This window comes from Dasypus novemcinctus, chromosome 10 (assembly GCF_030445035.2).
Source record: "Dasypus novemcinctus isolate mDasNov1 chromosome 10, mDasNov1.1.hap2, whole genome shotgun sequence".
Taxonomy (NCBI): Eukaryota; Metazoa; Chordata; class Mammalia; order Cingulata; family Dasypodidae; genus Dasypus; species Dasypus novemcinctus.
This window is the reverse complement of record NC_080682.1, coordinates 11,682,378-11,699,383: the sequence shown is the minus strand read 5'-3', so window position 1 is coordinate 11,699,383 and position 17,006 is coordinate 11,682,378. Positions and strand designations below refer to the sequence as shown.

Here is a 17,006-nt window from a genome sequence, read left to right as displayed (position 1 = left end):
GTGCGAGTGATCGCTCACGACCCCGAGCGGAATTCCGCCAGTGTTTAAAAAAGGCTTCAGCTCAGCCCCTTGTCGGCTCACTTTGAGCCTTTTTCCCCACCTATAAATTGGATTAATAATCATGAAAGCAAACACTAGAATGTAAGGGCCATGGCTTTTTCCCCCCAGCGTCCGGCCCAAGACCATGCATGGCACAAAGTAGTAATAACAAATATTTGTTAAATAAATGACTTGTTTCTAAGCAGCCTCCAAGAGTTGCCTAATCAAATGAAACTAAATTTACGACATTCCTCTTCACAAACCCCCCACAACCACTACAGGTGTGCTATGCCTGGCCCACATTTTGTCAGCTGGACAGTGAAGGTACAAACAAGACTACTTGTGAAGAGAATCCAAGGGGAGAGGGAATTTCTAAGCGCCAGAGCTGGAAAAGCCATGGACTTCCCCACAAACCCAAAAGAACTAGGACAGGCCGAGTGTGGTAACTGGAGTCTCTATCACTTGAGTTTTCTGCGGGATGTGCGAGACGGGGTACTCGAAAGTAACCTCAGAATGATGTGGCTGTGGATCCTGGTCAGGCAAGAGAACGCAGCACACTAACCTCCCTGGGGGGTGGATATTCTGGGCAGGTCTCTCCTCCATTCTCCTGTGACTACTTTGAATTTGGTGACGGGCTTAAAGGGAACTCTAAGACCCTCAACTGGAGCAGAGAACAAATCCTTTACTTCACACTTGCACTCCTGGCAGCTGGCAGAGCCCCTGCCTCATCCAGCTCAGTGAAGAATTGGGGCAAACTGGTTGGAAGATGTAGGTGAAATGGTTCCAAACACTATTCCAGATAGTCTTGGAAGTTGCCACCAATCAGGGACTCCCTCACCCCTCCACCCCTTTGAAAGGAAGTTTCCATGCTAGTGAGGTGCTTGCTGCAGCACTTGGCCATCCCATGCCTGGAAGGTGTAAAGCCCAGAGGCTGCTAAGGTCAGTTGTGGGCCCTCTTGAGTCATTAGCCCAAACTTTTCAATTCCAGTACTGGGCAGTGGGCTCACCCCACTCTGCCAAGGCCATTTGACACTTCCAACTCCACCCCCCACCAGAAATGACGACATGGCTAGTGAGGCTGACAGTCTTGCTGTAATTGGGAGAAAACAGGCTGCAGTGCACTTGGCAAATTGAGTCACCAGCAGCCAATGTCGGGAGTTGTGCAGGCAGCCAAGTGGCACAGGGCCCTCTGCCTCATGTGGTGGTGAGAGGAAGAAAGAGGTCAAGTTCTAACCCAGATGGAAAAGTTGGTCCCTGGGGCAGTTTCTCTTCTCTCTTCACTCTCAGGAAGTGGGGAAGGACATCACCTCCCCTTGCTCCCACGGTTTCCTTTGGGACAGGCTGTGGAGGGTTTATAAAAAACTCCTAGTGGAGGTAGCCTCCCCACTGGCCCCCACTGGCCTCTGCTCCTTTCCAGTCACTTCACAGCAGAGTTCAAACCCAGAACTGGTTTGTGGGCCTGGGGGTGGTGAGGGGAGGCAGAGTGGCCAGAGGCAAGACATAGTTGGGGAAACAAGGGGCAGTGGCCATTCTTAGCAGTTCCAGGGAAACAGGGCCTTTCTCCCAAGCACCCTGCACAGGCTCAAAGGCAGAACTGGCCACCTGCCCTCCTGGGAGGGCTCTAAAGGCCCACAGAGTGCCTCAGAGTAGAGAGGATTCAGGCAAGGAAGACCACAAAGATGATGAAGAAGACAATCAGGATGAGGAAGATTTTGACCATGAGCCACCGGTTGGAAGTGACTGACTGGAAGTACTTGAGGATCTCTGAGTGGGCAGCATCAACATCCAGCTGGGCTCCCAGCACGTTCTCGTCAATCCTGGGGACAGGGCCAGGAGGAGAAGAAAAAGAAGGACAATTAGATTAAAAAAGAATACCGCTCAAGTGGATTTATTGACATGGAAAGAAAGACAGTATGTGGGGACAAAAGCGTTTATATACAATATGATTCTATTGTTGTATATCTATATTTGTACATAGAAAATGCTCAGGAAGGATTTATAACTAAGTCTTGCCTTTGGTTTGAAAATCAGCTCTGCCACTTATTAGCTTATTTAACCTTGAGTTTCATTTACTCACTGTCAAGTTAGGATAACACAAACCCTACCTCTCAGGTTGCTGTCAGTCTTAATGAGTTAACAGACAGAAAGAACCTAACTCACAGTAATGTGGGGAGCCACCCGCTGTACAACTATTTACAGCCTCCAACAACATGGCGGATTTCACAACCCTGCCCCGCCATTTTCTCCTTCTTCCTCCTTGTTTCCTTGTTCTCCCCTTCCTGCCACAACTCTGGTAAACACAGCAGCACCTATGCGCAAGGCGCGAAACTCCGCAGACCCGGCGCGAACTTTCAGCCAATCCCCTCCTTGGACGCCTGTCACCTGCGAGACTAGGCTATCACCTGTGGACACGTTCCCTTCCCTCAGTATATATTCCCATGTTCTTCCCCCAATAAACGAGGCTTGATCAGAATCCTGTCTTGCCTCCATTCTTCGTGTCTCTCGTCCCTGTCTCTGTGTCGTTTGCTTTGTTTCTAGATCCCCGAGCTTGGTCGGACGGGACATGTCCTGTCGTATTGGCCTGGCCCGCGGGCGGGTCTGGGTCACAGTAAGAGCCCCCAAAATGCTAGCTCTTATAATTTTTTGCTCATTAATGATTTTTGTCTAATGACAATGTAGTGCATTTGTAATAAATGGAAAAAAAAAAGTTAACAGACCATTACAGTCAGGAAATCCTAGTTCTGAGTAAGATAGGAAGAAAAACTTAGCATATACCATCCTATAAACCAAATACAAACCCTGGTCTTTGCACTGGAAATCTCTGGAACAGACCTTTGTGAGCTGTGAGCACGAAAAAGCTGGAGGAGGGAAGCAGACTTGGCCCAATGGATAGGGCATCCGCCTACCACACGGGGGGTCCGCAGTTCAAACCCCAGGACTCCTTGACCTGTATGCAGCTGGCCCATGCGCAGTACTGATGCATGCAAGGAGTGCCCTGCCACACAGGGGTGTCCCTGCATGGGGGAGCCCCACGCACAAGGAGTGTGCCCCGTAAGGAGAGCCGTCCAGTGCGAAAGAAAGTGCAGCCTGCCCAGGAATGGTGCCGCACACACGGAGAGCTGACACGGCAAGATGACTCAACAAAAAGAAAGATTCCCGGTGCCGCTGATAAGGATGGAAGCGGTCACAGAAGAACACACAGCGAATGGACATAGAGAGCAGACAACTGGGTGCGGAGGGAGAGAAATAAATAAAAATAAATAAATCTTTAAAAAAAGAAAAGCCGGAGGAGCCTGGCAATCCTGCTGACAAATGCCTGTAAGCCCAAGCTCTTGGAAAGGTGGACGTGAGCACTGTGAGCTAATCTCAATGTCTCAAATTCAGGAGCCTGAATTGTATGTGATTCCCAAATAATGTTGCAGAGGCTAACTAAAGTATCAGGTTTCCTAGCTTTTGACTCAGATGACAATTCTCAGTGTGGATGCACCTGTTATCTCATACTGAATAAAGCTCATATCAGCAATCACAAATGGCTTTGCTTAACAAAAGTGGAAAAAAATGTAGTCTGGTAGATAAAAGATTTAAAATGGGAGTCTATGAATGAAAATTGATAGATGGGAACTCTGATGGGTGAAAAAATTAGGAATCAATGTGATATTCAGAGGAAGCAGTAGGGAAATTAAAAAATGGAAATGAAATGAGGCAGAAAGGCATGGCTTGGGAAGGAGAAGGCTAAGGAAAGCAGAAAAGGAAAAAGTTTGCAAGGGGTAGAGTACAAAGGAATGTTTTATGAGACAAAGCAAAACTATAGGGTGAAGGAATCAAACTAAGCAGATAGGATAGAGAGTGGAAACCAGGGCACTATAAAGGGAATATGAGAAATTGGGGACCAAAAAAAAAAAAAGACTGAGCCAAAGAAGATACTAAGCCCAAGAACTGGAAAGATTACTTGATCATGATTAGGAGACCTGGGATTTAGTTTTCTGGATTTCAGTTTTCTCCCAAATTCTTTTATTTTTATCTTTTTTTAAATTGTTTTGTTTTTTCTTCCAAATTTTATAATGACTGAGAGTAATGGAGTCATGTAAAGAGGACATAGAAACTGGCTTGAAGTGGCTCCATATGGTCAGATCTGGGAAATGTGATCATCATAAAGAATAGTGATGGTAATGGATTATAACTCATTGACTAAAAAAAGAAACCCACAATTCCATAGTAATATTTAAAGAACAAGAAAGCCCCTCCTTTCCAGAAGAATGCCAGCTAGTAAATGCAGAATAATACACAAAATGTTTTAGACAAAGAGCACAGTATGGCCGGGGAGTTGGATATTCACATGGACTCAAGACATCGTTCCAAGATCTCTAGTTAAAAAAAAACAGGGGAATGGGCTTTTCCAGTGGAGCGTCTGATAGTGACCACATTCAACAAGAAACCAAACTTGGCATCACCAATAAAGGGTAACCTGACATCAGGTGCCTACTGATGTACTCACCTATGTAGCACAGTCAAAAGTATTTATCCTACATCTACTCATGAGGAAACAGTGAACAAATGTGCAGTGCAGGACTTTCTGCAAGACTACTGCACTAGCCTAGTTAAAAAATAAGTCAATGTCATGAAAAACAAAACAAAGAAGGTAGACTAAAGAGACAACAATCAAATGCATTGCTCTGAACCTTGCCTGGTCTTAAATTGAAGGGAAAAAAAAAGCTAAAAAACATTTTTTTAGAACAGGTGGAAAATATGATTATGGACTAAGTACTAAACAGTCTCAGAGAATTATTAATTTTCTTTGGTATGATAATTGTACTGTAGGTGTGGTAAATTATTTAGAGATCAAATGCCATTATTTTTGCACTTACTTTAAAAGATTCAGCCAAAAAGAGAGGGAGAGAAAAGGAAGCAAATGTGATAAAATGTTAACAGTTGATAAATCTAAGTGAAGGGAATAGGGGAGTTCCCTGTGCTATTCTCCCAACTTTTCTGTAGCTTGTTTCCATTTACAAATTGGCAGAAAAGGGGAAGTGGATTTGGCTCAAGTGATAGTGTGTCTGCCTACCATATAGGAGGTCCAGGTTCAAACCCAGGGCCTCCTGGCCCATGTGGGGAGCTGGCCCACGCACAGTGCTGCTGCGCGCAAGGTGCGCCTTGCATAGGGGTGTCCCATGTGCAAGGAGTGTGCCCTGCAAAGAGCTATTGCCATGTGCTAAAGCACAGCCTGCCCAGGAGTGGTGCCACATACACGGAGACTGATGCAGCAAGATGACGCAACAAAAAGAGAAACAGATTCCCAGGACTGCCGAGAATGCAAGGGGACACAGAAGAACACACAGCGAGTGAACAGAAAGCAGACAATGGGGGGTGGGGGGTGGGTAGGAGGGGAAGGGGAGAGAAATAAATCTTTTTAAAAAAAACACAAAACACAAATTGGCAGAAAGGGAAAAGGAAACAATAAGATTACATCAGTTTTCACACCTTTAAAAAAATAAGAATCACCTGTGTAGCCTCTGAAAAATGCAAATCATCAGGTCTTACACCCAGAGATTCTACAATGGGGCCTAGGAAAATATATACTAAAGAATTTTTGATAAAATCAGTGGTTTCCAAAGAGGGTGCTCAAACCCATGTCTACTGGCATGCAGAAAGCAATCATAAGAATGAGTATAACTATTTTAAAATTTTCATCTTTTCCAAATTTGTTTCTTTTGCATAGGTTACTCAAAAATGTTTTCTATTTCTTTTCCCTGTTACTCTTCAGGGCTGTAAAATTACTTCTGAGTCATTCAAATGAAACTGCTAGCACTGATCTAAATAATCCTGGACCCTGATTCAATGACCACTTCACCACCCTTACCTCAGAGACGCTGAGAAATGAGCACTTGTTCCTTCTGAAAATTCCTTCCACCCCAGCTTCTAAGGACATGGCTCTCTCTGCTATCTTCCTGAACTTTCCTTCTCAGTCTCCTGTACAGATTCTTCCCTTCTCTGCACATTCCTTGAATGCTGATGTTCCATGGGCATCTGTTCTGTCCTTTTTCTCACTTCACCCACTGTTCCTAGGGGGGGTGTCTCTCCTATGCCCATGGTTTCACCAAGAGGCCACTGACTTCCAAGTCCTTATCTCTAGCTCAGCCCTTTGTTCTGAGTGTGAACCAATGCATTCAAGTGCCTATAAGACCCTGACATTTGGCTGCCTCATGAAGTCTGACACACAACACATCTGGAACAAACCTTATCTTCCTCACCCAGCACCAACCTCCTTCCTCTTGTGTTCTTTCCCTAAGACCAAGCTTTTTACTGTGGCACACAGGTCCTTTGTGGTCTGGCCCTGCCTCTCTCTGGCTTCATCCCTCACCACCACCCCCAGCCACAGGAATAATTCTGCATTCCTGGAAGCCACCAAGCTTTTTCTCATTTCTATACCACCCCCTCCCTTGCCCCCAAAGACTGTCCTTTCCTTTTCCCTTCTTGGCTTGGCAGTCTCCCCCATGTTGCAGCTTGGTATCACTTATGGAAAGGTATTTGCCCCCATCTAGAAGAGGTGCTGACTCTATGTCCCCTAAGTCCTCTCATCCCCCTCTCTTCCTGCCCAATTCACAATGAATTGTAACTGTCAATTTGTGTCCCTCCTGCTAGACCATGGGCTCCGTTATGACCAGAACTGCCTTTCACCTTTCTATCCCCAGACCCAGCAAGACTAGCTCCTAGAAGCAACAACAAATGTTTGCTAAAGCAATGAACAAATGAATGCTAACACTGAAAAATACTTATGACACCCTTTCAAGGAAGAACTAGACTGTAATTCTATATAAAAACCTATACATTTGGGAAAGTGGCTGTGGCTCAATCAGTTGGGCTCCCATCTACCATATGGGAGGCGCTAGGTTCACGTCCCAGGGCCTCCTTGTGAAGGCAAGCTGGCCCACGTGCTGCGGAGAGCTGATGGCCTGCGTGTTGCGGAGAGCTGATGGCCAGCGTGCCGCGGAGAGCTGGCACAGCAAGATGAACAAACAAAGGGAGACAAGCAGATACAGAAAAAATGTGCAGTGAATGGACACAGAGAAGAGACAGCAAAGAAAAGAACAAGCCCAAGGAGGGAAATAAATAAATCTTAAAAAAAAAACAAAACCCACAAAACCTATACATTTGGGAAAGACCCCAGTAGTTTATAGTTCTGTCTCATCAAATTGTAACAATATTCTAGTATTCAAACTACATCACAGTCTACATTATAGACTATAATGTTCATAGGCTAACTCTTCCTGGGTTCCCTAATGCTCAGTTGAACCAGAGAAGATTCAGTAAATTCTTCTGATTCTAAGACCAAGAAAGCTGCACTCACATTACCTATAAATGGCTGGTGCTAAGTGTACAGCAGCAGAATAAATAAATAAACATCCATTTACCCAGTGGTTCCTAAACCTGGATGCTCGTCAGAATCTCCTAGGGAGCTCGTAAAAACTGAAGATTCCTGGAAGCCCAATCTACAGACATCTACTGAATCAGAATCTCCAGATGTGAGGGTGATTAGTGTTGGGAAACCTGCCTTTACCAATGGAGGTTTTCATCCAGTTTCCTACGATCAACAAAATTATTTAACATTAGACCTCACATGGAAAAGTCATTCTGGTGCATGCTGTGGGGAATAAGATCTACCAGAACTAGACCTTGCCTAAAGGCACATGAGCAAGTGGACTTCTCAAATCTGCCACAACTCCTCTTCCCCATCCTCTTCACTAACTGCCTTCCTTCTGACTAAACTGAGAAGACTGAAGAAGTGAGAAGGAACCGCCACCCTCCACCACCACCTCATCCACTCCCAGCATCTGTATAACATGCTCTGCCCTCACACCTATCACCAGCATGTGTAACTCCCTGGGCTTCTTGGAAAGCAACCCCTCAACTTACGCACTGGATCTCATCACCACCTCTCCTCTTCTCAAGGACACCACTCCAGGAATTATCCCCTTTCTCCTATATCATCAATTTTTTTACTTCTTTTTTAAAAAAATTAATTATCAGTATACAAACATACTTTTATTTTCTCCCATCCTATGAAAAACAAAATAAAACAAAACTCTTGGCTCCCACTGGACAAATCTGGAACAATCTGAGCCTCAAAAAGAATCATTACCCTAAAAAATATAAAACAAAGAATAACTAAAAATCTTAATTCTATAATGATGCTCAAAAAAGAAGAAGAATAAAAAACAAAACAGGGAAGCAGATGTGACTCAAGCCATTGGGTGCAGCCCTCCCACATGGGAGGTCCTGGGTTCAGTTCCTGATGCCTCCAAAAAAAAAAAAAAAAAAGATGACCAGACACAGAGAGCAGACAGTAAGCGCAAACAATGGTGGGGGGGGGGGGGGGGGATAAATAAAATAAATCTTTAAAAAACAAAACCACCAAAAAAACCTCCTTTGCCAACAATGATGGCAACTGTTACATCAACTATTTATTCTAACCACAGGAAAATAATTAATGTTCTATCCAGCATGATTAAGAGGAACTATAGCAGGAGGTTGATAAAGGAAAGCTCTTCTTTACATAGAAATGCATGCCCAATGAGAACAAACTGATTTAGGCAAGCATTATAATGGCTGCTAAAAGCATTAGGTGAAAGGTTTTTGGAAACAGGATATTACAGAACATCTCACAAATTACTGATTGCAAAGATGAAAAAGAACTTTTAAAGGAAAGATATGGGAGTAGATATGGTTCAAAGAGTTGGGTGCCGGCATACAACATGCGAGGTCCCAGGTTTGGTTCCCAGTGCTTCCTAAAGAAGGATGAGCAAGACAGTGAGCAAGACAGTGAGCTAGACAGTGAGCTGACGTGATCAGCTGGCACGGCAAGCTGATGCAACAAGATGACACAAAGAGGAACACAATGAGAGATACAACAATCAGGGAGTGGAGATGGCTCAAGTGATTGGGTGCCTCCCTCTCACATGGGAGGTCCCAGGTTCGGTTCCTGGAGCCTCCGAAAAAGATGATAAACATATATTTTTTAATGTAACATTTCTGTGATCTTTGTATCTTAAAAAAAAAAGGAATTTTTTTAAAAATTCGAAAAAATTTTCAAAAAAAAAAACCAACAGAGAGCAAACAGCAAGCGCAAAAGAACGAGGGGGCAGGAAATAAATAAATCTTTAATAGAAAGAAAGGAGGGATATGTCGGTCATCACCTTAATTAGGTAATCATACTTGTCCTCACTAACACTGGGGCCATCAGACATTAAATACCTACTAATGTTTTGTGTGATCTATTTATCTTAAAAAAAAAGACAATAAAAAAATGTTAAAAAAAAAAAAGGAATGTGTAAAAGTGAGGGGCTATTGAAATATTTTTCACAGAGTTCATAAGGTCAAATGAAAGAAAAGGTTTACAGTACCTTGAAAAATTAAAAAAAAAAAAGCCTACTAATGTGACGCACTATGAGGTACATGGTATCTCCTATCAAGTATTCCTTTTTTTTTCTTTTTTGATTTATTTCTTTCCCCGCCCCTGACCCCGGTTGTCTGTTCTCTGTGTCCATTTGCTGCGTCTTCTTTGTCTGCTTCTGTTGTCATCAGCGGCACGGGAATCTGTGATTCTTCTCATTGCGTCATCTTGTTGTGTCAGCTGTCCATGTGTGTGGTGCCATTCCTGGGCAGGCTGCACTTTCTTTCGCGCTGGGTGGCTCTCCTTATGGGGCGCACTCCTTGCGCATGGGGCTCCCCTCCGTGGGGACACCCCTGCATGGCACGGCACTCATTGCGTGCATCAGCACTGCACATGGGCCAGCTCCACACGGGTCAAGGAGGCCTGGGGTTTGAATTGCAGACCTCCCATGTGGCAGACGGATGCCCTAACCACTGGGCCAAGTCCGCCGCCTATCAAGTATTCCTTAAAACCTTTAATCTAAATCTAGTAAAACCTCTAGGCCCCACTTCCAGTATGCAGGAAATACAGGAACAGAAGAATGTTAATATGAGGAAAACAATCAGACAAGACGTAGGACACTCTATAAGACAACTTGCCTTTTCAAAGATTCAATAATTTTTTTTAAAAAGTGGAGAAACTGCTCTAGAGGGGGTAACAGCATAACTTAGTAACATATGTGATGCTTGATTTCTAGTTTTTTCTTTTCTTTTCTTTTTTGGTTCTGGAGCACTGGGGATTGAACCCTGGACCTCGTATGTAGGAAGCCAATGCTCAACCACTGAACCACATCAGCTCCCCTGGGTTGACTTTTTCATGTTTGTTGTTATTTTGGTTTTTTTAGGAGGCACCAGGGACCAAACTGGGGACCTCCCATCTTGTGAAGCAGGTGCTCAACTGCTTGAGCCACATCTACTCCCAGATTTAATTTTAAAAAGCTATCAAAATAGCTTGAACAGCTGGTTTATAAATGGGAACATGGCTGAAAACGGTAATCTAGTGATGTAAATGTCAACTGACAGAAAGCTAGAGAATAATCTAGGGACTATAAATCCAGAAGAGGATGAGAATAGTGATTGATGGTAGATGCAAGAGTGTCCTTTGTGAGCTAGAGCAGATGTACAACATTATTGTAAGGTGGTGGGAATGTGAAGAAGCATGGGAAAATTACAACTGGAGTGACCTATAGACTGTGGTTAACAGTAATAATGTAATATTCATGCCATCTATGCCAAAGATGTACTGTGTTGAAAATGGGCGAGTATGGAAAAAGTGGGCCAAATGTACGCTATGGACCTGGTAATAATCGGATGATATTATTTTATAATCTGTAACAAATGTTTCACCATGGTATGGTGTGTTGATAGAAGGGGTGTTGTATGGTAATTCTGCACATTTGCATGATTGTTTTGTAAGTGTACAACTTCTGTCATAAAAACATATTTAAAAAAACAATAATAGGGTGGGTTGGGGGAAAAATACACCAAATATAAGATAAGGACTATAGTTAGTAGTAAGATTTTGACAAAATTCTTTCATAATTTGTAACAAATGTCTCAAAACAATGCAAGGTGTTGGTGATGGGCTGACATATGGGACCCCTGTATGATGCTGTGCATGTTTGCTTTGTAAGTTTACAACTTTTACTATATGCCTGTTGTTTAATGTATGTTCATATATAAATGATATAAAAAATAATAATAGGGTGGGTTGGGGGAAAAATACTTTGGTTAGTAGTAATATTTTGAAGAAGCTCTTTAATCATTAGTTAAAATGTTTCACAGGAAGCAGATTTGGCCCAACGGATAGGGCGTCCACCTACCATAGAGGAGGTCCAAGGTTAAAAACCAGGGCCTCCTGACCCGTGTGGTAGGCTGGCCCATGTGCAGTGCTGATACGCGCAAAGAGTGCTGTGCCACGCAGGGGTGTCCCCCGAGTAGGGGAGCCCCACGCGCAAGGAGTGTGCCCCATAAGGAGAGCCACCCAGCGCGAAAAAAAATGCCTTCTGCCCAGGAATGGCGCAACACACACGGAGAGCTGACGCAGCAAGATAATGCGACAAAACAAGACACAGATTCTGGGTGCTGCTGACAAGAATACAAGCGGACACAGAACACAAAGTGAATGGACACAGAGAGCAGACAACTGGGGGGTTGGGCAGGGCAGGAAAGGGGAGAGAAATTAAAAAATAAAATAAATTAAATCTTAAAAAAAAAAATGTTTCACAACAATGCGAGGTATTGGTGGTAGGGTGAGGTATAAGAGCCCTGTATGATGTTATGTATGTTTGTTTTATAAGTCCACAACTATTACTACACACTTATTGTTTATGTATGTTTATGTAAGAGTGATATACTTCAATAAATTAAAAAAACAAAAAAATTAAAACAATCATGTGAGATGCGGATGTAGCTCACCAGTTGGGCACTTGCCTACCACATGGGAGGTCCTGGGTTCGCGTAACAGTGTCTCCTAAAGAAGATAAGCAGACCCCGCAACCATCACAACAAGCTAGAGGCCGCACCGCTACCACAAGCCTAAATGAGCAGATGGTACAAGCCAGCAGACACCACAGCATGTAGGAAGCAGATGTGGCTCAGGCCGTAGGGCACGTGCCTCCCACGTGGGAGGGCACAGGTTCTATTCCTGGTGCTTCCTGGAGAAGGTGAGCAAACAATGAGCAGAGAACAAGAGAACCATCTGGGGGAGGGCGGGGATAAATAAAAGTAAATAAATAAATCTTAAAAAATAGCTTGGGAACAACTGGGAAAATCTGAATACTATTAGATAATATTAGGATATAGTTAATTTTTGTAGGTGTATAGTAGATTGTGGTTTCATAAGAGAAATCCTTCATTATTAGGATTATAAGTAATCCTAAAGTATTCAGGGATAAAGTGTTATGATGTGTGCATCCTACTTTGAAAAGGTTCAGAAAAATAAAAGTTTTATCTGGCAGAATGTTCAAAACTTGAATTTAGGTGGTAGGTATAAATGTTTATTATGCTTCTTTCAACATTTTTGTAAATCTGAAAATTTTCATTTAAAATATCTGAAAGGAAATGTTCACTTCACCCACGTCTCCTATCAACTACCACTTCATTTCCTTACTCCCCCTTGAAGCAAAACTCTTAGAAAGAGTTGTCTGTTCTTGCCATTCTCTCTCTTTTTTTTTTTTTTTTCAGGCACAGGGCCAGGGATTGAACCAGGGACCTTGTAGGTGGGAAATTGGCACTCAACCACTAAGCCACAGTGGCTCCCGAGTTGGTTTTTCCTTTTCTTTTGCTTGTTATTTGTTTTTGCTTTTCAGGAGGAACTGGGAACTGAAGCTGGGAACCTCCGTGTGGGAGGCAGGACCTCAACCACTTAAGCCACATCCAGTCCTTCCCAAAGACATCTACATTGCACAATCTAATAACTAATTCTTACTCCTTGAGGTCCTGCTTCTGGCAATACCTGGGTAGCTCCTGATAGACTAGCTGTCCCATAAATAACAGCATAAACTCCAGAAAAAATATTTAAAAAACCCCTTAGTTAATTCAGTTAATTATCTGCTAAAGCAAAAAATCAGTATTTTTAGGAGAAACAAAACAGAATGCAGAATCTCTGACATGTATCATATACAATTCCAAGTTACTAGACATACAAGTTACTAGACATAGAAAGAAGCAGTAAACTCTGACCCATGCTCAAGAAAAGAGACAATGGAGACTGACCCCAAGATGCCCCAGATGTTGGGATTTAGCTGACAAGGATTTTAAAAGAGCTACTATAACTAAATGAAAATACATTTGTAAAGAATGTAAAGATAGTAAATCTCAGCAGAGAAAGAGAAACTATAAAAAAGAACCAAATGGAAATTTTAAAACTGAAAAATACAGTATCTGAAATTAATTTCCCAGATGGGCTTAAGGGCAGATTGGGGATGACACTGGAAAGTTATTGAATTTAAAGACAGATTAACAAAAATTATCTAAATATCCAGAGGAAAAAGATTGGGGGAGAAAAAAAGAGCAGAACGTTATGGACCTATAGGACAATAGTAAAAATTCTACTATAAACACACGTATATAAAATAGGTAACATATTATATATATTAGATATGTGTATATATGTATATATGTATATGTATGATTTTGTGTGTTTGTGTGTGCGCATATACAAATAAATAATTGGGGTCCCAGGAGAGGAAAGAGACAGAGAAAATATCTGTAGAAAGAATGGCCAAATATTTTTATAACTGGTGAAAGACATAAATTTACAGAAGCTCAGAGAACCCTAAGCAAAATAAATTCTAAGAATATCACATCAGACACATCATAATCAACTGTTAAAAACCAAAGATAAGAAAAAAATCTAGAAAAGCAACCAGAGAAAAATGACAAGTTGTGTAGAACAATTAGAATGATCATGGACTTGTCATTAGAAACAAAGGAGACCAAAAGATAACAGAATGATATATTTAAAGTACTTAAAGGACAAAACTAAATCCAGAAGAGAAAATATTCTTCAAGAATGAAGGTGACAGGAGTGGATGTGGTTTAAGCAGTTGAATGCCTGCTTCCCACATAGGAAGTCCCAGGTTTGATTCCTGGTGCCTCTTAAAAAAAAAAAAAAACAAACAACAAGCAAAACAAGCAAAAATAACAACTCAGGGAAGCTGATGTGGCTCAGTGGTTGAGCACCAGCTTCCCACATACAATGTCCAGGGCTCAGTCCTTCAATACCCAGCCACAGTACCTAAAAACGAAACGAAACAAAACAAGACACACATGCACCTCACAACAGAGTTCCCATATACATGAAGCAAAAATTGACAAACTGAAGGGAGAGTTAGATAGTTCTACAATAATAGTTGGAGGCATCTATACACCACTTTCAATAATTGATAGAACATTTAAACAGGTGATCAAAAAGGAAATAGAAGACCTGAAGAACAGTATTGACTAATTAAAATAATGGACATATATAGAACACTCCACCCAACAAGAGCAGAATACACATTTTTCTTAAATGCACATGGAATACTTTCAAGATAGTCCATATGTTAGGCCACAAATCAAATCTTAATAAACTTAAAAATATTAAAATCATATAAAGAATCTTCTTGGGCCACAATAGGATAAAGCAAGTGATCAAAAACAGAAGGAAAACAAAATTTACAAATATGTAGAAATTAACCAACATACTATTAAACAACCAACGGGTCAAAAAAGATATCACAAGGGAAGTGAGACAATATCTTGAGATGAATGAAAATGAAAATATAAAACTTACAGGATGCAGGGAAAGCAGTGAGTGCTCACACTGAAATTTTATAGCTCTAAATGCCTACATTAAAAAGGAAGCAAGAACCCAAGTCAAAAACCTAACTTCACAGCTAAAGAAACTAGAAGAGCTAGTTTCTAGCTCTTCTATACCACTGTTAGTAGAAGGAAGGAAACAGTAAAGTTTAAAGTAGAGATAAAATGAAAATGAAAGCAGAAAACAACAGAATCAACCAAATCAGAAGTTTGTTTTTTAAAAAGATCGATAAAATTGACAAACCTTTAGCAAGACTGACAAAGAAAAAGAGAAGTCACAAATAATTAAAATCAGGAATGAAGGTGAGAACTTTACTACCAATCTTACAGAAACAATAAGGATTATTAGAAGGTACTATGAATAATTAAAGGCCAACAAACTGGAAAACCTAAATGAAATGGAAAATTCTTAGAAACACACAAATTACCTAATCTTACGCAAGAAGAATAGAAAATCTCAACAGACCTATAACAAGTAAAGAGACTGAGTCAGAACTTAAAACCTCCCAACAAAGAAAAGTCCAGGACCAAGATTTTACTGCTGAATTCCATCAAATATTTAAAGATGATTTAACACCAATCCTTCTCAAACTCTTCCAGAAAATTGAAGAGGAGTGATTACTTCCTAGCTCATTCTATGAGGTCGGCATTACCCTGATACCAAAGCCAGGTAACAAGAGCACAAGAATATAGATGCAAAAATCCGTAACAAAATACTAGCAAATCAAACCGACAGTATATGAAAAGGATTATACACAATGACTAAGTAGGATTTATTCTGGGAATGAAAGGATGGCTCACCATTAGAAAGTCAATGAATGTAATATACCATGGTAAGAAAATGAAGAAAAAAAAACAACACATGATCATCTCAATTGATGTAGAACAGGCAATGGACAAAAAAAAAAAAATCCAACTTCCAGCTTCCTTTCATGATAAACACATTCAGAAAAAGAGGAATAAAAAGGAACTTTCTCAATATGATAAAGAGAATTTATGAAAAACCACAGTGGGAAATGGATGTGGCTCAGGTAACTGAGTTCCTGCCTACCACATGGGAAGTCTGGGTTTGGTTCCCGGTGCCTCCTAAAGAAGACAGTGAGCTGATGCAACAAAATGATGCAGTGAGATGATGCAATCAAGAGATACAGCAAGGAAACACAATGAGAGATGCAACAAAGCAGGGAGCGGAGGTGGCTCAGGCGATTAGGTGCCTACCTCCCACATGGGAGGTCCCGGGTTCGGTTCCTGGTACCTCCTAAAAAAGAAGACCAGCACACAACAGTTACAGCAAAAGCAAAACGATGAAGGGGTGGGGAGAAATAAATAAATAAATAAGTCATTAAAAAAAAAACAAAACCCACAGTAAATGTCATACTCAATGGTAAAAGACTGAAAGCTTCCCCCCTAAGATCAGGAACATGGTAAGGATGGCAGCTATCACCACTGTTATTTAACACTGTACTAGAAGTTCTGCCAGAGCAATCAGGAGAAGGAAGTAAAAAGCATCCAAATTGGAAAAGAATAAACAAAATTATTGTTATTTACAGATGACATGATCCTATATATGGAAAATCTCAAATAATTCACAAGGAAGCTATTAAAACTAACTTAAAAAATTCAGCAAAGTTGCAGGATACAAGATAAACTGTTGGGTTTCTATACAGCATTAATAAACAGTCTGAAAAGGAAATCAAGAAAACCATTCCATCTGTAAAAGCATCTAAAAGAATAAAATACCTAGGAATTAAGGAACAATCAAGAAAGTGAAAAACTTGTACACTGAAAACTACAAAATATTGCCATAAGAAATTAAAGACAACCTAAAAAATGGAAAGACATTCCATGTTCATGGATAGGAAGAATTAATAGTATTAAAATGTCAATACTGTCTAAAGCTATCTACAAATTCAATGCAATCTCTATTAAATTCCCAACAACCTTTTTTGCAGAAATGGAAAGGATGATCCTAAAATTCATACTGAACTGGAAGGAGCCCCAAACAACCAAAACTATCTTGAGGGACCAGATATGGCTCAAGCAGTTAAGTGCCCACCTCCCACTGGGGAGGTTCCAGTGCATCCTAAAGAAAAAACAAACAGAAAATGAGCAAAAAACAAGTAAAAACAATGAGCAGATGAGTGCAAACAATAAGGAAAAACAATGAGCAAACAGATGAGGGAGCCATCAGGGGGAGAGGACAGCATACAAAATTGAGAAAAAAAAAACCCCATAAA

The 17,006-nt window shown here is 41.3% G+C and overlaps 1 protein-coding gene across 2 annotated transcripts in view; it reads right to left on the bottom strand.

Moving 5' to 3' along the window:
• Positions 1-1,112: 1,112 nt before the first annotated feature.
• STX5 (syntaxin 5) overlaps positions 1,113-17,006 on the bottom strand; it is a 30,471-nt gene continuing 14,577 nt past the window's right edge. For both annotated transcript variants that reach the window (XM_058305284.2, XM_058305285.2), the window contains one exon: positions 1,113-1,856. In XM_058305284.2, the coding sequence (XP_058161267.1) occupies positions 1,697-1,856 (160 nt within the window). In that variant the 3' untranslated portion in view covers positions 1,113-1,696. The remainder of the gene's footprint in view (positions 1,857-17,006) is intronic.